The sequence below is a fragment of the Scyliorhinus torazame genome, chromosome 6 (assembly GCF_047496885.1).
Source record: "Scyliorhinus torazame isolate Kashiwa2021f chromosome 6, sScyTor2.1, whole genome shotgun sequence".
NCBI lineage: Eukaryota > Metazoa > Chordata > Chondrichthyes > Carcharhiniformes > Scyliorhinidae > Scyliorhinus > Scyliorhinus torazame.
Window position 1 is genome coordinate 106,803,458 of NC_092712.1, and position 25,888 is coordinate 106,829,345.

At 44.0% G+C, this 25,888-nt stretch overlaps 1 protein-coding gene across 4 annotated transcripts in view; it reads right to left on the minus strand.

Moving 5' to 3' along the window:
* Positions 1-25,888, minus strand: part of nmt2 (N-myristoyltransferase 2) — a 93,908-nt gene that overhangs the window by 23,527 nt on the left and 44,493 nt on the right. For all 4 annotated transcript variants that reach the window (XM_072508662.1, XM_072508661.1, XM_072508659.1 and 1 more), the window contains exons 3-7: positions 22,458-22,602; positions 7,820-7,938; positions 5,796-5,887; positions 5,582-5,698; positions 3,820-3,990 (exon numbers count right to left, since the gene is read on the minus strand). In XM_072508662.1, the coding sequence (XP_072364763.1) occupies positions 3,820-3,990; positions 5,582-5,698; positions 5,796-5,887; positions 7,820-7,938; positions 22,458-22,602 (644 nt within the window). The remainder of the gene's footprint in view (positions 1-3,819; positions 3,991-5,581; positions 5,699-5,795; positions 5,888-7,819; positions 7,939-22,457; positions 22,603-25,888) is intronic.

The window sequence follows — 25,888 nt, forward strand, 5'->3', positions numbered from 1 at the left end:
TCTTAGTGTCGTCTGCAAACTTGGACACATTGCCCTTGGTCCCCAATTCCAAATCATCTATGTAAATTGTGAACAGTTGTGGGCCCAACACTGATTCCTGAGGGACACCACTAGCTACTGATTGCCAATCAGAGAAACACCCATTAATCCCCACTCTTTGCTTTCTATTAATTAACCAATCCTCGATCCATGCTACTACTTTCCCCTTAATGCCATGCATCTTTATCTTATGCAACAACCTTTTGTGTGGCACCTTGTCAAAGGCTTTCTGGAAATCTAGATATACCACATCCATTGGCTCCCCGTTATCTACCGCACTGTTAATGTCCTCAAAAAATTCCACTAAATTAGTTAGGTGTAGTTATGTAGATGTAGTTTATATGGATTTCAGCAAAGCCTTCGACAAGATCCCTCATGGGAGACTGATAAAGTAGGCAAAAGCACATAGGATTCAAGTTGGATCCAACACTGGCTTAGTGATATGCGACAGACGGTGGTGGTAGAAGACTTGTGGTTTGTGTGATAGAAGGCCATTGCCCAGTGGCGTACCACAGCGATCAGTGCAAGGTCCCTTATTGTTTGTAATATATACTATATGAACAATATATGAGAATGTGGGGGGGTGATAAGTAGGTTTGCGGATGACACGAAGATTATCAGGTTGGTAAATAGTGAGGAAGAAGGTCTTAAGTTGCAAGAAGATATAGACAGGTTAGTCAGATGGGTAAACCAGTGGCAGATTAAATTTAACTATGAAAAGTGCAAGCTGATGCACATTGGAAGGAGTAACAAGACAAGGGAGTACTCAAATGAATGGCAGGACACTAGGAGCTCAGAGAAGCAGAGGGATCCTGGGGTGCTTGCCCACAGATTCCCGAAAGCGGCAGGGCAGCTTAATAGGGTACTTAATACATACAAGACGCTTGCCTTTAGCAGTCGTGGCATAGACATTAAGAGCAGGGAGGTTATGTTGGAGCCGTCCAAAACTCTGTGAAGGCCGTAGCTGGAGTACTGCGTGCAGTTCTGGTTGCCTCACTATTGGAAGGATGTGATTGCATTGGAGGGGGTGCAGAGGAAATTCACCAGGATATTGCCTGGGATGGAGCATTTGAGCTAAGAAGAGAGGCTGGATTGGCTCGGGTTGTTTTCTTTACAGCAGAGAAGACTAAGGGGGGGACCTGATTGAGGTGTATAAGAGACAGGTGGTGTATGGACAGGATGGAAAGGAAGCATCTGATCCCCTTAGGTGAAGGGTCAATAACGAGGGGGCATCATTTTAAGGTGGGGACAGGTTTATAGGGGACTTGAGGAAATGTTTTTTCACACAAGAGGTTGGAGGGAGTCTGGAATATACAGCCTGGGGGGGGTAGTAGAGGTGGGAAGCCTCGCAACCTTTAAAAAGTATGTGGATGAGCACTTGAAATGTCATAACATTAAAGGTTATGGGCCAAGTGCTGGAAAGTGGGATTAGTGTACGTTTAGTGTAGTTTTGTTGGTGCTGATTCAATGGGCTGAAGGGCATCTTCTATACTGTATGACTATGATTCTATGACCCTTGTCAAATCCCCAACCTCAATCATCCTCTCCTTGCAACTGTCACTTGAATGTCCAACTTCCCTTTCCTCCAAAATTCTTGATCATGTTGTCGCCTTCAAATGTCATTTTGCACCCTGTAAGAAGTCTTACAACACCAGGTTAAAGTCCAATAGGTTTGTTTTGAATCACTAGCTTTCGGAGCACAGCTTCTTCCTCTGGTGAATGAAGAGGTGGGTTCCAGAAACATATATATATATATTATATATATATATATATATATATATATATATATACATACATACAGACAAAGTCAATGATGCAAGACAATACTTTAAATGTGAGTCTTTGCAGGTAATTAAGACTTAATTAAAGTCACGAATAGCATCCTGTGTGACTGTGATGCACTATCCCATGCCATCATATTGTGTTCTCCGCAGTGCTTAGTCTTGTTGACCATCCCAATCTCCTCTATTGTTCGGATAAGCCTTTGGTTCCATCCCAAATTCATACTCTTGCCACCAATTCCTTTCCCCAACTATTGTCGCAGATAGAAACTATTATTTGCAATTTTGGCATCCAATTTGATCCCGAATTGAGATTTGAGCCTCATTTCCCATTCATCACGAAGAGATCCAATTTTCACCTCTGTAAAGCTGCCTGACATTGCAGTCTCTGGCCACTTTCTGCTGAAACCCTTTGCCACATTCAGACTGAATTAATCCAATTCTCTCCTGTTGGCCTTCCATAAACGTCAACTCATCCAAAACTATCCATATCTTATCCTGCACCAAATACTGCTAACCTTGGGCGTCATTCTACGACCCCCCAGCGGGTCGATTCTCCGGCCCGGATGGGCCGAGGTCCCGCCGATAAATTGCCTGACCCGCCGGCGTAAATTAGAGTACCTATTTACCGGGACAAGGCGGCGCGGGCGGGCTCCGGGGTCCTGGGGGGGGGGGCGCGGGGCCATCTGACCCCGGGGGGTGCCCCCACAGTGGCCTGGCCCGCGATCGGGGCCCACCGATCCGCGGGCGGGCCTGTGCCGTGGGGGCATTCTTTCCCTTCCGCCTCCGCAACGGTCTCCACCATGGCGGAGGCGGAAGAGATTCTCTCCACTGCGCATGCGCGGGAAACTGCCAGCGGCCGCTGACGATCCCGCGCATGCGCCGCCCGGGGATGTCATTTCCGCGCCAGCTGGCGGGGCAACAAAGGCCGTTTCCGCCAGCTGGCGGGGCGGAAATTCCTCCGGCGTCGGCCTAGCCCCTCAATGTTGGGGGGCTAGGCCCCCCAAAGATGCGGAGCATTCCGCACCTTTGGGGCGGCGCGATGCCCGTCTGATTGGCGCCGTTTTGGGCGCCAGTCGGCGGACATCGCGCCGTTTGGGGAGAATTCCGCTCCTTGTGTTTATTGACTATATATTGATGGGTTACGAGTATCCAATACCTCAAATTTAAAATTATTATCCTCATGTTTGAAGCCATTCAGGGACTCGTTGTTTCCTATCTCTGAAATCTACTCCAGCCATACAACCCTCCAAGAACTGTGATCCTCCAATTCTGGGCTCTTGTGCAACCCTTTCTCCCTCTGCCTCACCATCGGTGGCCATATCTTCAGCCATCTAGGTCCCAAGCTCTGAAAGCCCTCCCTGAACTTCTCCACCTCCCTCTTACTTTGATGTTGTCTTCAAAATCCACCTCTTTCACCAAAACTTTAGTCACCCATCCTAATTTCTCCCTCTTTGGTTTGGTTTTGATTTTAGTCTGACATATTATTGAGTTTCACTCAGTCAATAGCACTCACACACCTGGGTCAGAGGGTTGGCTGTTAAGTTCATATTAAGGGATGAGTGAAACAGCTAGACTGACAGTATTGCAGTGAAGGAGTGCTGCATTGTCAGAGGTGCTATCTTTGAGACAAAATATTAAAGTTGGATACCATTTTGTTCTTGTGATCATTGAAGGCTCTATGGTACCAGAGAAGAGTACGGCGTACATTTATCTCAATCACTTAAAGACCAATTAACCTTTGCATTTAAAAATAGATTGTTTATTCACTTTATATCTGTTCATGGGATTGTTGGTGAGGAGTAGATGCATTTGTCTACATAGCGTTTCCTGCACTTAAATCCATGATTAATTAATAAAATACTGAAAATAAAATCAGTGACTTCATATAGACAAATTAGTTTAAGGAACAATCAGCAATGTTCGCTGTGTCCAACAGATATGCTTACATGCCACTTAGTTATCAAGTACAATTTAAATTTTAAAAATAACATGCTACCTGCATGTAGCTACAGGCTTCGGAAGAACCACTCCTGCTGTGTACACTGCCTGAAAGATTCCTTCCAAATTCACCCTTCGTGTAATTTCACGTATCAAAACTGGTGCGACACGTTTTGACCGCAGCTTCTTGTGCACGCAAAGAAAATTGATTTCAACCATCTTCTTCTCGCTGAAATAATTAGAATACATTAAATAATGCATTTGAGGTAAAAGGAAAGCATTCAAAAACTAACCATAAAATTCTAGGTGCCTTCACCACCACCATTTTAAATATTCTAATAAAAGACACAACACATCATGGTTTTGTGTTGCTCACTAATTTTGAAATTGTGCCCCGAGAGCCAAGTTCAGCTCATCAATATATCAACTAAAGCAGGGGTCTCAACACCAACCCTTGGGGAACTCCAGCAGTTCAGACCTCCAATCGGAAAACAACCAATCATCACTGCTCTCCGTTTCCCATCACTCAAGTCAATTTTGTTTCCATGTTACCACTGTCTCTTTTATTCCCACTGTCCCCTCGTGTCGCTAAATTTTTATGTGACCCTGAGGCTCTTTACAATCCTAGATGCTACAACAAGCTGTGATGTGCTCTGATGTTTACGAATGAGACCAAGCCCTTTGCAGAATGGATTGCAGAGGCTAACACCCCATAACCTCAAGACATGACTCTTATCTTGCCTGCCCCGCCCCTCGCATGAAACACCAATTATTCCATGTAACATGTTAGCAGGGTCACATAAAATTGTAGCAACACAAGGGGACAGAAGGAATAAAAGAAACAGTGATAACATGGAAGCAAAATTGATTTGAGTGATGGGAAACGGAGAGTCGTGGTGAATGGTTGTTTTCCGATTGGAGGTCTGAACTGCTGGAATTCCCCCAAGGGTTGGTGTTGGGGCCCCTGCTTTACTTGATATATTGTTCACAAGTCTGTTGTGTGGTACTCATCAAATGCCTTTTGGAAGTTCATGTACACCATATCAACTGCATTATCCTCAACTATCCTCTTCATCATTAAAGTGACCTACATAATCAATAGTTACAGATCAGCAACAATGGTGTTACTGCTGTTATGCTTGCCATATTGCAAGATATGGCTTAAAACATGCTGAACTTTAACAAACATTTTTAAAATTATAATTCATCCATATAAAAAGACCCAGCCTTGTCTTTTGCAGACGAAAGGGAAATTTAAGAAAGGTGATTAATATACATTTGGCCACCAGGGTCAGGAATGCTGAGGTGGTTAAGTTATTTACTTCATTCTGAGACAATAATGAAACAAAATTAAGTTGGGGTGATAAACCATCCCCAAAAGATTGCAAAGCACATTACTATAAAATGTGTTCATGTACCAGTCAGGTAGTTTTGTCAGTGGGGTGAATGTTGTCACAAACTGACACTGGCCAGAACGTGACATTGAGCTGCATGGAATCATTCAAAATGTAGCAATTGACCAGATTCTAATTCTGAAAATAGCTAAACGGTAACTAAAAATTGCAGCAGGTTGACATGAGCACCAGTGTGAACTGTTCATACACATGAATATTGTCCATATCCGTAAAGTAAAATAATGACCCCCACCTTGTATGATGCCCTAAGCAAAAGTACAGATCATAAAAATTTCAAAAAACAAGTTACTTCATCTCTCGAACATGAAAAATAATTCAAGAAACAAATGCTGGCAATTTTAGAACTATAATTTTTGTTCAATTTAAAGAAATATTTGAAACAAATGCAATAAAGTGAGAACCTACATTTCATAAATACGAATATTGGCAGGAATGGCACTGATAAACCCTACTAATTTTCTGTTTGAAGATACACGTACGCCACAGTGCCATTGTGGTAACCAGCCCGGAGGACGAAGAGCCCTGTAAGAATATGCATGTTTTAGACAAACAATCCTAATTAATCTCAAATTAAAATAAAAGTTCCAAAAGGCTGCATGAAGTAGAAATGTGTACTCACCACTGTAAAAACTGAGGAGAGTAATCAAATCTAAACATATTGTCATCATCTTCCACATAATTTTCATTTAACAATGTATACAATTCTTTCAGCTGCAAGCAAAAACAGCTGGGTAAAGCTTAATTCAAAAACAGAAACAATTATTTATGTTTCATACCAGTTCAATTTTTTAAAATTTATGAAATAATTTCAGGTGCAACAATTTTATAACACTGGTCCGAAACCGTGGGGCAAGTTCAGATTTCATTTAAAATGAAATGGATAAATATTTCTCCATGATGGCAATTGAAATGTATAGTTTTGTAATCACATGATAAAACATTTACATATGGTCATGTTCACTACTACAAACCTAAGTCCTGTAGAGAATGGAAATGCCAAATCAGTTTTATTAAGGATTATTATTGATGCCAGAGCCATTATTATAGATGGTCTTGTTCCTATTTTAACAAATCGACATGAATGCTAAATTCAACATGGAACCTTGGTATTGAACAGTGCAATTTCTATTTTGTGCACTAATACTAGGAAAAAATCAATGTCAAACATGGAGAAAAAACTCCCTTCATTGCGCCAATCATACAATTGTAGGAAGAAATTCACATTATAGGTGGATTATTTCAAATTCCTTCAATTGCTATATACGCAATAGCCAGATACTGCTGACTGAGCAAGTGATATATCTAAGGGAAAGAAATTTATTCTCCCTGTTCATATGGCTAATTACATAGTCTATTAAAATCCTTGCGACAAAATATATTAGCAATATATTATCAACCTTCCTACTAACAAACTCAAATTCATTTACATATTAATTTTGCAGCCATATTTTCAGAACATTTCTATAAAATGAACTATATCTCACAAACAATCCACAAGAATTGGATTTATTTGGTGCAACTAGTCAGATTTGAATCAAAGAGTAATTTACGACACAGGAGATGGCCATTTGGCCCACTGAGTTCATGCTGAATCACTGTAGTGGAAACCAGTCAGTCTCATTCTTCCTCTCTAATCCTGCAAGTTTATTTTCTTCAAGTTCCCTTCCATTTCCATTTGAAATGATTGATCATTGCGGCTTCAACTACCCTCGTCACCAAAGGGTTTCAAAGTCATTACCACTATTGCAGATTGTCTTAAAATGTGTTAGAACGTAGTACCCAAATATTTTGAAGGGAATTACAGGGAAATGTAGCAACCAATTTGCTTACAGCAAAGTTCCACAAATAGCAATGAGACTAATGATCAGATAATAGTTTAGTAATATTGGTTGAAGGATAAATTACTAATACAACATTATAGTGGCTATGACAATTTCTGGAAATAATTTACAAAGTCACTTTAGGTACAACTGTACACACTCCTAAACATAAATGGCATTTCCTGATCCAATCTCACTTACATACTTTCACAAGCGTTGTCTTACAATTTCCCACATCAATTACCCCAATAGCTTCTTCAATTTAGTGGTGGGCTCACAACTCCTGGGACAGGGGCTGGTTTTTAGCAAGGGCTGGTTTAGCACACTGGGCTAAATCGCTGGCTTTTAAAGCAGACCAAGGCAGGCCAGCAGCACGGTTCAATTCCCGTACCAGCCTCCCTGAACAGGCGCCAGAATGTGGCGACTAGGGGCTTTTCACAGTAACTTCATTGAAGCCTACTTGTGACAATAAGCGATTTTCACATAGCTTGTGAATTCTCAAATTCATTTTGACAGCACTCTTGCAGGTAGAGAGAAAAGAAGTAACAGTCTGGATTGGATTCAAATGTGTTTCACACCTTCTCCAAGTATAGTCCACTACAATATCAAGCCCCATGTCCCTCCAAGCTGATGAAGGCTGGAAAGTCTAATTACCCACATTGTCTTTTCTTTCAGCTTGTAATAAGGAAGGAGAGGATAATGTACAATGGGGAGAGGATAATATACAAATAAGTAAACTTAAGTTAAAATGACTATATTCATAAAAAAAAGAGACCAAACCAGCAGTGACTGTGTACAAGTTTAAAATGTTTGAACCACACACCTCTTCAGAGCTGCCCATATCCAGAGTATCCCACATGAAGCCCTGAGGCAAAGAATATGGCTCTTGGCGGATATTCTCTTTATCTGGTTCAATAGAACCATGAGTTGTCACAACTTCATCTATTGGGACCAAAACAGAGAACTCTTTCATAAATTCACTGCAAACATAACGTTAACGTATCAGCAATTTAAATGTAGATGTTAACATAAATCAACTGTGTTTGGATGAAATTGTAATGGAGACTAGGTAAACAGCAATTTTCCTGTTCTTTCTCATGATTAAATCTCCCAAGCAATAAGCTTTTAAGCTTATTCTACTTTCAAAAGTAGAAAGCTCAGTTTGATAACATATGCAAGTTTTTATAAACCGTTTACACTCTGTGCTTCTCTATTTCAGATTGAAAGAAAATGGCAGTCAAATGGCATTCCCTTCTTTTTCCCACCATGTTGTTTTAAAATGAGCTCCTTAACCAAATAATTGAATCACAGACTTCAATATAACTTTGTGAAATAAATCATTTAGATTTTGGATAATAATTACAATTCTTGTAGAACTTCAAGTATCTACTTACATGCTCAACTCTATAGCTCATGAAAACTGAAATTATAAATTAAAAATTAATTCACCAAGAACAAATAATCTTTCATGGAAAAGATATGGCGCATTTGCGACAATAAGCTTACAGTGTTTAAATATATGCATCTTATATTTTTGAACTTGACACGTGGAAGATTGAATCATGAATACAAAATAACTATGTTTGATATAGTCATATGTTAAGTGCAACGATTGACAATATAACACAAGAATGGTAATAAATCAGTCTCTAAAAGCCAACGGGGACAAAATAGTTAATGAAGGAAAGCAAGAAGTTAGCTGCATCAACAGATAACGGGGAGCCAATGGATGTGGTATATCTGGATTTCCAGAAAGCCTTTGACAAGGTGCCACACAAAAGGTTGTTGCATAAGATAAAGATGAAATGAAATGAAAATTGCTTATTGTCACAAGTAGGCTTCAATGAAGTTACTGTAAAAAGCCCCTAGTCGCCACATTCCGGCGCCTGTTCGGGGAGGCTGGTGCGGGAATTGAACCGTGCTGCTGGCCTGCTTTTTAAAAGCCAGCGATTTAGCCCAGTGTGCTAAATCAGCCCCTAATGCACGGCATTAAGGGGAAAGTAGGAGCATGGATAGAGGATTGGTTAATTAATAGAACGCAAAGAGTGGGGATTAATGGGTGTTTCTCTGGTTGGCAATCAGTAGCTAGTGGTGTCCCTGAGGAGTCAGTGTTGGGCCCACAACTGTTCACAATTTACATAGATGATTTGGAGTTGGGGACCAAGGGCAATGTGTCCAAGTTTGCAGACGACACTAAGATAAGTGGTAAAGCAAAAAGTGCAGAGGATACTGGAAGTCTGCAGAGGGATTTGGATAGGCTAAGTGAATGGGCTAGGGTCTGGCAGGTGGAATACAATGTTGACAAATGTGAGGTTATCCATTTTGGTAGGAATAACAGCAAAAGGGATTATTATTTAAATGATAAAATATTAAAACATGCTGCTGTGCAGAGAGACCTGGGTGTGCTAGTGCATGAGTCGCAAAAAGTTGGTTTACAGGTGCAACAGGTGATTAAGAAGGCAAATGGAATTTTGTCCTTCATTGCTAGAGGGATGGAGTTTAAGACTAGGGAGGTTATGGTGCAATTGTATAAGGTGTTAGTGAGGCCACACCTGGAGTATTGTGTTCAGTTTTGGTCTCCTTACTTGAGAAAGGACGTACTGGTGCTGGAGGGTGTGCAGAGGAGATTCACTAGGTTAATCCCAGAGCTGAAGGGGTTGGATTACGAGGAGAGGTTGAGTAGACTGGGACTGTACTCGTTGGAATTTAGAAGGATGAGGGGGGATCTTATAGAAACATATAAGATTATGAAGGGAATAGATAGGATAGATGCAGGCAGGTTGTTTCCACTGGCGGGTGAAAGCAGAACTAGGGGCATAGCCTCAAAATAAGGGGAAGTAGATTTAGGACTGAGTTTAGGAGGAACTTCTTCACCCAAAGGGTTGTGAATCTGTGGAATTGCTTGCCCAGTGAAGCAGTTGAGGCTCCTTCATTAAATGTTTTTAAGATAAAGATAGATAGTTTTTTGAAGAATAAAGGGATAAGGGTTATGGTGTTCGGGCCGGAAAGTGGAGCTGAGTCCACAAAAGATCAGCCATGATCTCATTGAATGGTGGAGCAGGCTCGAGGGGCCAGATGGCCTACTCCTGCTCCTAGTTCTTATGTTCTAACAGCGCACTGCATTAAATTCTAAGCAAGTTAGTTTAGTCATTCAGCTGTTGTTTTACCTCCAAATAAAAACCATTGATGCATTTGAAAAACAAGATGGAAGCACCAGAGAGCAAACAAAATCTGGATTCCAAATACAGTGACAGTTTATTCTCAAGTTAGATGAATACAGTACTTCAGTTGGTGCAGTTAAAAGTACTGCAGATAGGGCATTGGGGATATGGAGAATTTATAATTCAGATTTACCAGAATGATTCCTGGGACAGGAAACTATAATTATGAGGAGGAACTTGAAATACCGAGGCTTTTCCGGCCACTGTGCACGGAAGACTAAGAGATTTTGCAAAGGTTTTTTTAAATTATGAAGGGGTTTGGTAGCTTTAAGAATGACTATTTCCTATAGCTCAGAGTTTGTGATGAAGGGCCATCAGTTTAACACAGTTACCAAGGAAGTGAGATAAAGGTTTTGGGCTAAATTCTATTGCTTCACAGGGTTGTTATGCCACAGTGTATGATTGAGGCAGTAACCATTGTACCTTTTAAGAGAAAATCAGTTGAAATATGTAAAAAGGGAAAATACAGGATATGGGGAGAAAGCAAAACTCTTCTGGTTCTAAATATCTCTGGAACAAAAGCAGTCTCAAAAGCTTGAATGATTGTTTTTCTGCCCTACAAACATCAATGGATTATAGAACATAGAATTTACAGTGCAGCAGGAGACCATTCGGCCCATCGAGTATGCAACAGCCCTTGGAAAGAGCACCCTACTTAAGCCCACGTCTACACCCTATCCCACCTAACCTTTTGGACACCAAGGGCAATTTATCATGGTCAATCCACCTAACCTGCACATCTTTGGACTATGGGAGGAAACCGGAGCACCCAGAGGAAACCTACGCAGAAACAGGGAGAACGTGCAGACTCCACACAGACAGTGACCCAAGCCAGGAATCGAACCTGGGACTTTGGAGCTGTGAAGCAACTGTGCTAACCACTGTGATACTATACTTGCCATGCTTATTATATAATAAGAGTTGAAATTTGATGGAAAAGCAGGTGTTGCTGCTAACTTTAGCCTTAGTTTAATTGCTCTGTTCTATCACCTTTGCTCTTGAGTCGCCAGGTATCTTTCTGATACCGCCACGTGGTTCAAGTCCGAGTAATGATCAATAATCCAACACACCGCTTAGTAAGAGTTAAATCAACGCACATTTATTATATACAGTAGTCAATGCTTATGCATAAATTCTACTTCTAAGCTACTTCCTACAACTAACAGGCCAATACTTAACTTTGGAAATGGCCCACCAGGTCGGGGAAACGAATGGCCTTTCGTTTGGGTTCGGAGCCTGTGGGATTCGAGGTTGGTACAGATCGATAGCTAGGAGCGCCTATCTCGTAGCGAGCATTGAAGTAAGACTTACGATTTGAGCGGCTGTTGTAGATGGCGAGCAGAAGGGTGGCAGGTGGAAGAAGGGTGCAGAAGGGTCGATTTGAACTTGGACTCAATATATTCTTATAGTCCTCAGGGGCTTCCCGCCTTTCGGGGCGGACCCTGTACCTGGTTCCAAGTGATTGGACTTTGTCCCAATCACTTGGTTCGATATTCTCCAATGCTGGAGCGATTCCTTGATCGATGGGCGGTCTTGGGGTGATCGTTCACCTCCCTTTGTATAGGCTCCTGTTGGCGCCGAAGAGTCTGGGTTGGCTTTGTGTGTCTAAATTGTTGCACATTGTTCCCGGGGATTGCTCATTAGTATTCAGATGGCTGGTGTTTTGTTGTGCTGATGGCTACAGGTATCGATCTTGTCTGGCCTTCCCAGAGGTGAATACACAGTTTACCTGTAGCTCCGTTTCTTAGTCCTGTTGGCTGATTTTCCCATCAGCCTTTTCCGTTCGTCATTTTAAATCGGGGTTAGTCATTCTAAATCGGGAGTTAGCCATTTTAACTGGCTACATTCCCTTCTTGTGATCCTAACGTGAAGCGTGAAGGATCACATCATTATGTTGCTTTCCATTCCCTGACCTGGGGGGCACTTCCTTCATGGCCTCTGCACTGACCATAGCTATGCACAAACATTTTTAACTAACAATTCTAAGGGCGCTATGTCAGACAGGGACATGCATTACAAAACAATAAACTGGGAACCTCTAATTTATTCTTAATACACTACACTCACTTAAACATTCCATTATCCTATCTTCCTCAATCATACAACAAAATCATAGCATTTCATACAGTCTTTCCTGGCTTGGCAGTCAAGCGCAGGATCATACAATTTGCTCATGAAAAGTTCTTTATATCTCTTTATTTACAATAACAATAACGCAAGTGAATGCACTTTATTACTTTATTATAGATCGCGGGGGTCGGGGGTCTGGTCGTAACCGAACATAGGGGATCTGATCCTATATACCAGGGTTCGAGCGCGGTAGGCTCTCAGTCTCCATTTCCGTAGACGCATCATAGAATTTACAGTGCAGGAGGCCATTCGGTCCATCGGGTCTGCACCGGCTCTTGGAAAGAGCACCCTACCCAAGGTCAACACCGCAACCGTATCCCCATAACCCAGTAACCCCATAACCCAGTAACCCACCCAACACTAAGGGCAATTTTGGACACTAAGGGCAATTTATCATGGCCAATCCACCTAACCTGCACATCTTTGGACTGTGGGAGGAAACCGGAGCACCCGGAGGAAACCCACGCACACACGGGGAGGATGTGCAGACTCCGCACAGACAGTGACCCAAGCTGGAATCGAACCTGGGACCCTGGAGCTGTGAAGCAATTGTGCTATCCACAAGGCTACCGTGCTGCCCTACTATGCCCTGCATAGTCTGCACGATGCAGCAGAGTATTGCCAACGCTAGTAGTGTTTCAATCACATAGGACAGGGAGTACCAGGTTATGAACCTGGCACACCAAGATGATGTAGTGTCGCTGGTGACTGGGCTCTGGGTACTGCGGGAAAGTGAAACATTAACGGCTGGGGGGGCTTGAAGTCATGGGGTTCGCGGTCACGCGCAACCAAATGTCCAATAGCACAAGGGTGATCCACTTGAAGGAAGTCCTCATGGCTGTTCCCTTTCCTTTTCTTTCTTTGTTTTCTCCGGTCCTGAAGCTTCTGGAGTTCTGTAGAAACAAGCATAGTGTCTGTAACTATCTTTGTTTAATATCTCGTACGCTAGTGTGTCTGACCTTCGGTGCCAATTATTCCCTTTATAATTGGTCACTATGTGTGACTCCCTCATTTTTTTTTCAAAAAACCAAATTTTAGGACACGGCACACTTCCCAATAATGAACCAGTGCTGATGTAGCATCCAAATGGTCCAGGAAGTAAATAGCAGATGGCCGGCAACCTAAAGGTTACCTAAACAAAACAAAACTTTTTGAACTGAAAAAGGCCAAAATGAGGTGCGTATGGGCCGTGACGGGTAAGAGTTGGATGGAGTCCCCGGGTAGGACGGCTACCAATGCAGTGTCTCTCGTACCCGAGTGTAATTGACCAGAGGGGGGTTCCCAGGCAGGGCGGGTCCCAAGCCGTTTCTCCACTGCCTGAGCAACCGACAAGAACAGGCGAAAATGTAGTCATTGTGGTGGGGCTGCCGTAGTGGTTCTATCCTTCGAATCAGAAGGGCAGTTACGAACGGGCATCTGGTTCCGTAACCAGTCTCTGCAGACAAGTCCTCAGAGGTTTCTGCTGAACTGGAGAGTCTCTGTAGGCAAGTCCTCAGAGGTTTCGGCCAATAGGCGTGGGGCAGTGAGAAAAAATTCTCCTGTCGGACATACAACATTTAACAAACTTACAAACAACATACTGCAGGTTCCATCAGAAAGGGCAACACTTCTCCCAAGCGGTTCCTTTTAAAACATCATCTGGACACCTCAGTTCTCAGTTGCGAACAGGGTCGCAAAGGGGTTTGTCGGTTTGGGAGTCAGACCCAAGGTCGCCCTCTTCTCCCGGGTGCCAAACTCTGGAGTGGATTAGGGCTGAAAGGGCTGCATGGTGTGAGTTGGGGTTGCTCTCGTCGTTGCGGACGAGTCGGGATGAGCTATCTCGGTGCCAGTAATTGGTGTCTAGTTGTGTGGGGACAAAATCGGGGTCGTCAGTGTGGTTCGGTGGTCGGGTTTGTTCAGGAAAGTGATCATGAAGGGAACACTTGGATCGTAGTTGGAATCGCTGGGTGTGGGTCCTGTTGCATTGGGATAGTAGGGAGGTGTGCTGTGGCTATCGTCCGAGTCACAGTCGCTGTCTCTGCTGCTGCAGTCTGTGGGCGTTCCGGGGCGGAGTGTATATTTCGGGGGTGGAGTCGCGGTTGAGTCCGTGGCTGGGCTGGACGTGGTGGGGGTTGGTAGGGTTACGTTGGCTGTGGGTGGGGTGTGGTGTGCTGCGTCGAGCATGACGTGGTGTGCGTGGTTCGACTGTGTTCCATATGCCTTCAGCTGGTTTATATGAAACCACGCAGTCTTACCATTGGGGTACTTTATTTTATAAACGGAAGGGCTTACTTTATCCGCAATGGAATACGGACCCGAGTATTTTGGTGACAGGAATGTGCTGGGGTTATATACAGAGAGCATCACTTGCTGTCCGATACTATACTCAGTCGCATGCACTGTCTTGTCGAAACAAGCCTTGCTCTGTTTCTTTCTAGTGCCCAATTCTACTGCGGCTGCTAGCTGAGCCGTTTTAACATTGTCAACTAATTGCTCCACGGCTTTCTCGTGTGTGAGGGCCGTCACTTCGGGGCTGGTCAAGTCCAAACCTAATAGAAATTCTGTGCCTTTCATGGGGCGTCCGGTCATGAGGGTGTGGGGGGTGTAACCTGTGGAGGTAGAAATAGTGTTACGCAAAAACATCAGTGCAAAAGGGAGGACTGAGTCCCAAGTGGTGTTGTTCTGCTGGACCATTTTTCTGAGCGTGGATTTTAGGGTCCGATTCATGCGCTCCACGATACCACTCGGGTGGTATGCTATGTGGAATTTTTGGGTGATGCCAAATATCGTGAGGACGTTCTGCATGACACGTCCCGTAAAATGGGAACCTTGGTCTGATTCAATGCTGCGGGGGAGTCCCCATCTTGTAAAGATGTGGTGGGTCAAAATCTTGGCTGTGGTTTTTGCAGTGTTTGTGCGGGCTGGGAATGCTTCCACCCATTTGGTAAATGTGTCAATTACCACAAGTACATATTTATAGCCATTCCTGCAAGGGGGCAATGGACCTATAAAATCAATCTGGAGGTTAGTCCAGGGGCCATTAACGGGTCGGGTGTGGCTGAGTTGGGCCTTTTTGGCATATCTGTCCGGATTATACTGCGCACAGATAAGACAATTCTCTATGTAATGGTTTGCATCTTCCTTTAAATTCGGCCACCAACAAAGCTGCTTGAGATGGGCTGTAGTGGGATCGATTCCTTGATGTCCATGACCGTCATTGAACAAACAAATCAGTTGATTCCTGTGCTGTTCAGGAACCACATAAAGGGTGTCTTTTAACACCACACCATCATGTGTGGTCAGTGTATTTCTAAATCTCTCATAGGGAGCTGGATAGTTTCCCTTTACAATCTCCTTGAAATTGGTGTCCTGCTCCTGGGCCTCCACTAGATCCTCAATCTTTGTCTGTGAGACCTGAACTGCACTCACTGGCGCGCTTTCGGGGGTGTCCAAAAATACCCATGTCTGGAACTTGCTTTAGCCAGTGCGTCGGCTTTCACATTTCCAGGGGGGGAGGAACGATGGTGGCTGTGGACTTTGATGATCCCAAAAGTCCTGTTCTGGGCTTTTTCTAAAATATGACGGAGCAATGGGGCTGAGGGAAGGGGTTTTCCGTCTGCGGAAACAAATCCTCTTGCTTCCCACAGGGGCAGAAATTCAGTAAGGCTGTTACAGACATAGAGGCTGTCCGAGTATATGTCTGCTGGGCTGGGGAAAGAATCTGGGTGTTCAACTATGTATGCGATGGCCGCAAGCACTGCTGCCTTCGAGCCTAAGTGTCCGGGTAGTTTTAACGATATTTCCTCGAGGGCGCGTCCCTGCGCGTCCTCGACATATATACCGCAACCTGTTATGCGCTGCCCATCCAAGACTGTGGAAGATCCAGCCACATAGGTCTTTATGGGCTCACACGTGTCCGTGTGCGGGGGGCTCTGGGTTGAACTATCTATCTTTCTGGGGGGTGTTTTAGCGATAAAGGGGCCTGTGTTGTTGTGTGGAGAGATAATCTCACATTCATGGGAGGTTCGGGGTACTGTAAATTGTCGGCTAAATAGGTGTGTGTCTTTGTCCTTTTCACAGTGATGTCCCGTCCCTGCAAGAGAAGGGTCCATCTAGCTGCTCTTATTTGACTGACGGTACCGTCCTTGAGTCGTCCGTCCAGTAAAAGTTGCGTGGCGGTGTTCTGTGAGAATTGTGAAAATCCCTGCTCCACAGCATCTAAGAGTCTGGAGGCGTAAGCTACGGGCCTTAACTGGTCGTGCCGTTCCTGGAGGAGCACGGCTGAAAGGGTGCGGTCTGTGGTCGCTTTCTCTATGGCATAAGGGGAAAGCGGGTCTGGAACTTGTAGTGCGGGGGCTGCTATGAGTGCCTGTTTTAAAGAGTCCACAGCATCCGTATGCTGCGGAAGCCATTCCCAGGGGGCTCCTTTCTTTAGGTCTGAGAGGGGCGCTGCCTTGCTGGCGAAACCGTCAATGTGGTTTCGGCAGTAGCCAACCAGTCCTAAAAACGACCGGAGGGCTGAAACGTTCTGGGGAAGGGGCAATTTAGCAATCGAGTCAATCCTTTTATGCTCGATCTCGCGTTTACCGTGCGTGATAATTGTTCCCAAATATATCACTTTTTCTTCCAAAATCTGGGTCTTTTTGGGGTTGACTTTACAACCAATTGAATGTAATAGTTCCAGGAGTTCGGACAGAAGCTCAATGTGCTCTTCTTTGGTGTCTGTCTGCAGTTGTAGGTCGCCTACATACTGTACCAGACATTCGGGGCGAGAGAATTTGGCTCATCCATTTGCCAGCTGTCGGTGGAAAATGGAGGGGGAGTTGTGGAAGCCTTGTGGCAGGCATGTCCACGTGTACTTCTGTGCTTTAAAGGTGAAGGCAAATTTGTACTGGCACGCCTTTGCCAATGGAATGGACCAAAATCCATTACTGACATACAAAACCGTAAAGAATCGGGAATTGAGTCCCTGCTTGAGCATGGTCTCGGGACTTGTTGCTACTGTGGGGGCTGCTGCGGGGGTGACTTTGTTCAGTTCCCGGTAATCGATGGTCAGTCGCCATGATCCATCGGGCTTTCTCACTGGCCAAATCGGGGCATTATTAGTGGAGGCTTCTGATCTAAGTACGCCCTGCTCTAATAAGCTTTCTATTACTTTCGAGATGTCTCCCTCTGCCTCTTGGGGAAATCCGTACTGTTTCTGGGGTCTAGGGTCAGGTCCTGTTACTTGTACGGAGCCAGTCATCCGTCCACAGTCGTGCTTGTGGGTCGCGAATGCTGCCCCGTTCTTTTGCAGAACTGCCCTAACCTGCTTGTCTGTACTAAGCGTGGTCGGGTTGAACCAAAATTCGCCTACTGTGCTAATTTTGTTCATGTACTCTCCTATGTTGAGCGTTGCGGGGGCTCTTGCAGATTTTGCCATTTTCCAGACACACTGGTTGACTGGATCGAATGATAAGTTTTGGGAATTCATGAAATCAAATCCCAGAATGTGTTCTGCTGTGTGGGGCAGGTCAACTAAAACCACGGGGTGCTTGGTGGTAATGTTACCAATTTGAATGGGTACTGTGTTGTGTCCCTGCTGTGAGTGGCCGGTAAAGCCGCTGAGGGTGATAGTGGCTGTAGTGGGCCACGTGTCTTTTTGGAACATGGTGGAGGAATTTATTGTGGTGCGGGACCCTCCTGTGTCCCAGAGAAATTCGATAGGCTGTCCCCGAATTTTTGCTGCAACTACCGGTCGTCCAGACCGATCCCAAAGGGTGTCGCAGACTCAACTGGGGGAGCCCGTACACCGTCAGTCCGTTCCGGTCAGCACGGTAGCATTGTGGGTAGCACAATTGCTTCACAGCTCCAGGGTCCCAGTTTGATTCCGGCTTGGGTCACAGTCTGTGCGGAGTCTGCGCATCCTCCCCGTGTGTGCGTGGGTTTCCTCCGGGTGCTCCGGTTTCCTCCGGGTGCTCCGGTTTCCTCCCACAGCCCAAAGATGTGCAGGTTAGGTGGATTGGCCATGCTAAATTGCCCTTAGTGACCAAAATTGCCCTTAGTGTTGGGTGGGGTTACTGGGTTATGGGGATAGGGTGGAGGTATTGACATTGGGTAGGATGCTCTTTCCAAGAGCCGGTGCAGACTCGATGGGCCGAATGGCCTCCTTCTGCACTGTAAATTCTATGATAATCTATGAATCTATGAAGTCCGTCTGATCTGAACGGGCGCTAACGCTATGGATGGGCTCTGTCTTTTTCTTAATCAGAGTGCCCGTCTGCTGGGCTCTCTGTGGCTTTTTAGGGGCATTGCACTCTTTTGCAAAGTGTCCCAACTGTCCGCAGTTGTAATACTCTTGTGACTTGAGCGGGGGGCTGTTCTTTCCCTCCTTTACCCATGCGGGGTTGTGGTGTGTTGTTTTTACTGCCTGCATATCTGCACCGGCCTGCTTTCCCTCGCTATTCTTAACTGCGGGATTACTTTGAACAGATTGTCCCCAAACGCGGGACAATCTTTTCACTACCCACTTCTCGTTCTGGGCCTCCTCTGAGGGATCATAACTCGTACAAGCTTTCTGTCCTGTTTCTGTGGCATGTGAGATAAGGGTGCGGGTCCATTTGGCCATGTTTTCTGGGGACAAATGGGCACAGTCTACGTCTCCAAAGACTGCTGCAAAGTGAATCCACAGGCATCCAGCGAACGCTGTGGGGTGCTCAGATTTCTTCTGCCTACATTTATTGAGGCCATCTACGGGGTCACCCCGGTTATACCCGATCGCATCCAAGATCGCGGTATGCATTTCTGCAAGGGTGCCTGCTCCTACATTCTGTGGGTTGGGAAGGGCTGCTGCTACTGACGGGTCTAAACTTAAAACGGTGAGCTTTACATGCTCTCGCTCATCCAGGCCGTACATGGTCGCCAGATGTTTTACTGTGGCAAAGAAATGGTGGAGGTCTGAGGTGGGGAGGAACGGTGTGATCTTATCGCACGCGTCCCGTAATTGGGTCACTGTTAAGGGGGTGGAATATAGAAATTCCGCATCGTCCGATGTGGCTGTGCGATGGGTGGTTACTGGGTTCATTGGAGCTTGAACTATCTGCTGTGTGGGGGATTGGTGCGCTTTTCTCTTTTGTGGCTATCCCTGCGCACATGTTCCCTGAACATATCTCTGCGCTGTTTCATTCAACTCTTCCCAATCAGGGCCGTCTTCCTGATCTAATCTTTCTCCAAAGGTTTCCTGAAAACCTTTTTGAACAGAAAGCAGTGATTGCAGCTCTGCAATCTGCATCCGGCACTTTGCGTGGTCTAATGCGCTTTGTCTTTGTTCTGTGGTGGCAGCATGGAGTACTCTTAATGCTGCCTTTAGGTCACTACACAGTTTCTGTAATGCCTCTACCTGTTTTTCCGTTTCTTCTTGTACCAGGACTGCACGTTGCATGTCCTGATAGGCCTTTTCATATTGAGACTGGAAGCTGCTTAAGTGCGCCAGACAAGACTGGTGAGCCCTTTTGGCGTCATCCACCTCTCCATCTTTGGCTGCCAATTTCTTTCTCAAGTCTAAATTCTCCTTTTCTGCCTCGCTTACATCGACCTTACTCATCCGATGTATGCCTTCTACTTCTTTCCGGAGCGTCCTAACGACCTCCTCTGTGCCTCGCAGTTGTGCCAAGCAGAACACGATTGCCATCGGCTTGTGAGCTTTCCCTAAGCTCTTTTTGTGGATCTCGCTCAGGTTCTCCCACCAAGTATGTCCTATACTCCCGGGACCTGATTCCTCATTATCACAGAATTCATTCCAAAGGGGCCATCCTTTCCCTTTGAGATATTTCCTGATCTCTTCTTCCCAAATGGGACATTGTCCCACTCTACTGCTGCTGGTCGCTGCGACCGCAAATTACTCAGGGTTCATTAGGCGCTGCATTGCCTGCATTGCCATCTTTCCGATCCGAATGCTTCTTTTAAATTTGAAACGGGGGGCTAAGACGGTGCTGTAAATACGGGTACGGCTTTCGCTACTTTCCGATATACAAACGTCTGACAGTTTTGACGCAACAAAAATCTATCAGTTTTACCTTATAGCCCTGTTAGTTACGCATGCATACATACACTTCCGAATTATGACTATTGATCAGAACTGCTTGAACACTTGTGGTTTTCTGTTTCCAATTGGATCTCTAATTCAAATTCTGGGTTTTCCCGGAGTGGTTTTCCACTTCTAGATCGGGTCCCGTCAGGATGTCGCCAAATAAATGGTGCTGCTAACTTTAGCCTTAGTTTAATTGCTCTGTTCTATCACCTTTGCTCGAGTCGCCAGGTATCTTTCTGATACCGCCACGTGGTTCAAGTCCGAGTAACGATCAATAATCCAACACACCGCTTAGTAAGAGTTAAATCAACGCACATTTATTATATACAGTAATCAATGCTTATGCATAAATTCTACTTCTAAGCTACTTCCTACAACTAACAGGCCAATACTTAACTTTGGAAATGGCCCACCAGGTCAGGGAAACGAATGGCCTTTCGTTTGAGTTCGGAGCCTGCGGGATCCGAAGCTGGTACAGATCGATACCTAGGAGCGCCTATCTCGTGGCGAGCGATGAAGTAAGACTTACGATTTGAGCGGCTGTTGTGGAAGGCGAGCAGAAGGGTGGCAGGAGGAAGAAGGGTGCAGAAGGGTCGATTTGAACTTGGACTCTATTCTTATAGTCCCCAGGGGCTTCCCGCCTTTCGGGGCGGACCCTGTACCTGGTTCCAAGTGATTGGACTTTGTCCCAATCACTTGGTTTGATATTCTCCAATGCTGGAGCGATTCCTTGATTGATGGACGGTCTTGGGGTGATCGTTCACCTCCCTTTGTGTAGGCTCCTGTTGGCGCCGAAGAGTTTGGGTTGGCTTTGTGTGTCTAAATTGTTGCACATTGTTCCTGGGGATTGCTCATTAGTATTCAGATGGCTGGTGTTTTGTTGTGCTGATGGCTACAGGTATCGATCTTGTCTGGCCTTCCCAGAGGTGAATACACAGTTTACCTGTAGCTCCGTTTCTTAGTCCTGTTGGCGGATTTTCCCATCAGCCTTTTCCGTTCGTCATTTTAAATCGGGGTTAGCCATTCTAAATCGGGAGTTAGCCATTTTAACTGTCTACACAGGATAGAGAGAGGTCACAACTAGTGCCAAGCTAGATATGTCCTAGGATCAGTCTTATAGTCACATGGCCCAGAGTGGCTTTGTTTGAATACCCATTCCAGATGTTCCTATTGCAAGGCTTAGTAATTCTACAATTCATTAAAAAGATGCAGCAAAGTGAGTATTGCTAGAACAACCTAAATTGACAAACATGGCAAGTCATGAAGTATTTTAGCCTATTAGTAATATTATGATGCGTTTCAATATTCAGTGTGCATTATAAATATCAACATATTTGAACAAAAACAGCTTTATGTTTGATAAATGAGATTATGGCCTAGTCATGAGGGTAATCACATTACTGGTTCAGAAAGTCCACTATTTTTTGTGCTTCCCTGAACAGTGTGTTTTTCCTCTAATGAAACCATTTTGAAACAAAAATGCAGTTGATGCATTAATAACGTAGAAAAAAAAGTATACTTATTAGGAACTTGATCAATCTATTTTTAGAATAATTGATATTTTGATGCCAGTCTTTTTACTAATGCAATATCATTCTCAAGATGTGGGCATCATCAGCAATGCCCATCTGTGATTATCCTGAGGGGATGGTGATAACTGAGTATCTTGCTATGCCATTTCAGAGGGTAGTCAAGAGCTAACCACATTGGTTGTGATGAGACTGAAATCACATACAGGCCAAACCAGGCAGATTTTCTTCCCTAAAGGACAAACCTTTTACAACATGCCAGCAGCTCAAGGTCACTTTTACTGGCACCAGCATTTTATTTTCAGAATTTAAATTCTCAAACTGTCATGGTGGGTTTTAAATAATTCTTTGCTGAATTACTAGTTCAGTAAATTAACATTGCTTAAAATTGGCCTAAATATTGAATTCTTTATGTAATGCTTGTTTAGGAATTCTCCCTTTGCTAGAAGAGATCCTGAGCTGAAAATGCTCCCTTCACGACAACAGAAGACTCCTACAGATACTGTAGTCAGTCAGAATATGTGTTAAACGTACTAAGTTTGGGTACCGGTTGGGTGTCCCAGAAGTGGTATCTGTGTTGACTTGCCTCCTCCAGACTCTTGCCAGGGCCTTGGCATGCTGTCAGCAATTCCATGGCTCTTTGTATGTCCTGTAGTTTTTGCATTGGAACGGAGGGATTCTAATGAGAAAGAGCATCAGTTTAAAAAAATTGATGTTTAAAAAAAACAGTTGGGTGCCTTAGCCATTTTCCTATATTAATTCCATTATATAAATGCAACATTTTATCTGAATAATCCTTCAATCTACTTATTCTTATTCTGTTTATATCAACTTATTTATATATATGTTTTCATGCGATCTGCAAATTTATAAATAGTTCCATTAATGCCTTAATTTAAATCATTGCTGAAAATAATAAACAGCAATGTAGCAAATTTCAAGTTGTACAGGATCCACTTTGACCAGATTCTATTCAGATCCACTCCCATAATGACCATATTCTACTAGGCCAAATAATCTGGGAGGCTATAAAATTCAATGGAATACTACAATACTCAGAAAACCTGGGATGGAAGGAAAGAGAGACTTTCTTCCATTTCGGCTTACTATCCAATAAGCTTTCTCTATTCTCTTCCTTCACTAAACGTACATCCAGACGTTAGCTGAAATAATGGTCAGATTTAACTACTTTACTCCCATTGTCTGTAAACTCACTTGTGAAAAATGAACACATCAGCAAAGTTGAGAGGTCACGGTTGTCTGTGAAATCACTCTTAACCATGAATTTGCTCCATTCAAAAGCGATTAAGAGGAGGGAAGTTGTAAAACTGAAGGACGGATATCATACACTGTACTCATATATGCATATTTCAGCTGTTGCTCTCCATACAAAGCGTTAACTCTGTGTGTTGAGAGAGGGGTTAAGAGAGAAAGTTCAGGATGCTACTGGTTGCATATTTTGGAACTTAGGACTTGATTTGCTCCTGAAAAGCTACTACTATACCAAACGCAGGATTAGGATCTACTAAAATGAGTTTTGAACAACTACAGGTTCAAAAGCACTAAATTTGGGCTTTCAAAAGGAAAATCAATTAAGTATGTAAATCTAAAGTCTATCATTGATTGAACAATGTATCCAAAATATTACGATCTTTGCTGGAATATTTTGTTACTGCACATAAACATTTAAGACAACAAATAATTAGGTTAAATCAGTTTATGTTTGTTTAATGTTTCATTATCAAACATATTAATGAAACATACTAATAGCCTTCTGCACTGTAAATTCTATGTTAATACACTCCCCCATTACTGGTGAGTTATGGCTGCAGTATGTACCATCGACAAAATGCACTGAAGCAACTTGCCAATAACTTCCAAACTTGGACATTGCCACTCAGTTCAATGCATACTCCATCCTGACTTGGAAATATATTGCCATTCCTTCACTGTCACTGGATCAAAAGCCTGGAACTTCCTGCCTCAACGCACTGTGGGTGTATCGACACTGCACAGGTTTCAGCGGTTAAAGTAGGTGGCTCACAACCTTCTCAAGGGCAATTAGAGATGAGCAATACCAACGACGCCCACATCCCATGAACGAAGAAAAAGAAAATCAGCATCACTTTAACAATGACTTTCTTTCTTCCTCTATTCAACTTAATATCTAATAAAGCATTTTGACAGTGAAATAACACATCAGTATAAGAATATGTAGAGATTCTTTTCTTCTAAAGGCAATGAGTAAATTCTTTATCAAGCTTGGCCAAAATCCAGCTAAATTTGGGATGTATTAGGTTTGGAACATTTACCTGCTTGATACCTAGCAACATAAAGCACTTCAAGGTCAGTATCAATTGCACCAGAAAATGTTTTAAATATTCTTGTTACCTCTTCTAATCACTAAATATTTTTTTAATGCAAAGCAATAGGTCCAGTGTTATAAAATAATAAAGAAATAAAGCTAATGGATTAAGACACTTAGAGTATCAAACTCTTATCAGCAAATCAATTTCTAGGTGGTTCCTTATAAAGATAATATTTTTATTAACATAGAACATAGAAAATACAGCACAGAACAGGCCCTTCGGCCCACGATGTTGTGCCGAACCTTTGTCCTAGATTAATCATAGATTATCATTGAATTTACAGTGCAGAAGGAGGCCATTCGGCCCCCCGAGTCTGCACTGGCTCTTGGAAAGAGCACCCTACCCAAACTCAACACCTCCACCCAACAACAAGGGCAATTTGGACATTAAGGGCAATTTATCATTGGCCAATTCACCTAACCCGCACATCTTTCGACTGTGGGAGGAAACCGGAGCACCCGGAGGAAACCCACGCAGACACGAGGAGGACGTGCAGACTCCGCACAGACAGTGACCCAAGCCGGAATCGAACCTGGGACCCTGGAGCTGTGAAGCAATTGTGCTATCCACAATGCTACCGTGCTGCCCTTGAGAACAAATAAATCTACACTATATCATTTAACCGTAATCCATGTACCTATCCAATAGCTGCTTGAAGGTCCCTAATGTTTCCGACTCAACTACTTCCACAGGCAGTGCATTCCATGCCCCCACTACTCTCTGGGTAAAGAACCTACCTCTGATATCCCTCCTATATCTTCCACCTTTCACCTTAAATTTATGTCCCCTTGTAATGGTTTGTTCCACCCGGGGAAAAAGTCTCTGACTGTCTACTCTATCTATTCCCCTGATCATCTTATAAACCTCTATCAAGTCGCCCCTCATCCTTCTCCGTTCTAATGAGAAAAGGCCTAGCACCCTCAACCTTTCCTCGTAAGACCTACTCTCCATTCCAGGCAACATCCTGGTAAATCTTCTTTGCACCTTTTCCAAAGCTTCCACATCCTTCCTAAAATGAGGCGACCAGAACTGTACACAGTACTCCAAATGTGGCCTTACCAAAGTTTTGTACAGCTGCATCATCACCTCACGGCTCTTAAATTCAATCCCTCTGTTAATGAACGCGAGCACACCATAGGCCTTCTTCACAGCTCTATCCACTGGAGTGGCAACTTTCAAAGATGTATGAACATAGACCCCAAAATCTCTCTGCTCCTCCACATTGCCAAGAACTCTACCGTTAACCCTGTATTCAGCATTCATATTTGTCCTTCCAAAATGGACAACCTCACACTTTTCAGGGTTAAACTCCATCTGCCACTTCCTCAGCCCAGCTCTGCATCCTATCTATGTCTCTTTGCAGCCGACAACAGCCCTCCTTACTATCCACAACTCCACCAATCTTCGTATCGTCTGCAAATTTACTGACCCACCCTTCAACTCCCTCATCCAAGTCATTAATGAAAATCACAAACAGCAGAGGACCCAGAACTGATCCCTGCGGTACGCCACTGGTAACTGGGATCCAGGCTGAATATTTGCCATCCACCACCACTCTCTGACTTCTATCGGTTAGCCAGTTCGTTATCCAACTGG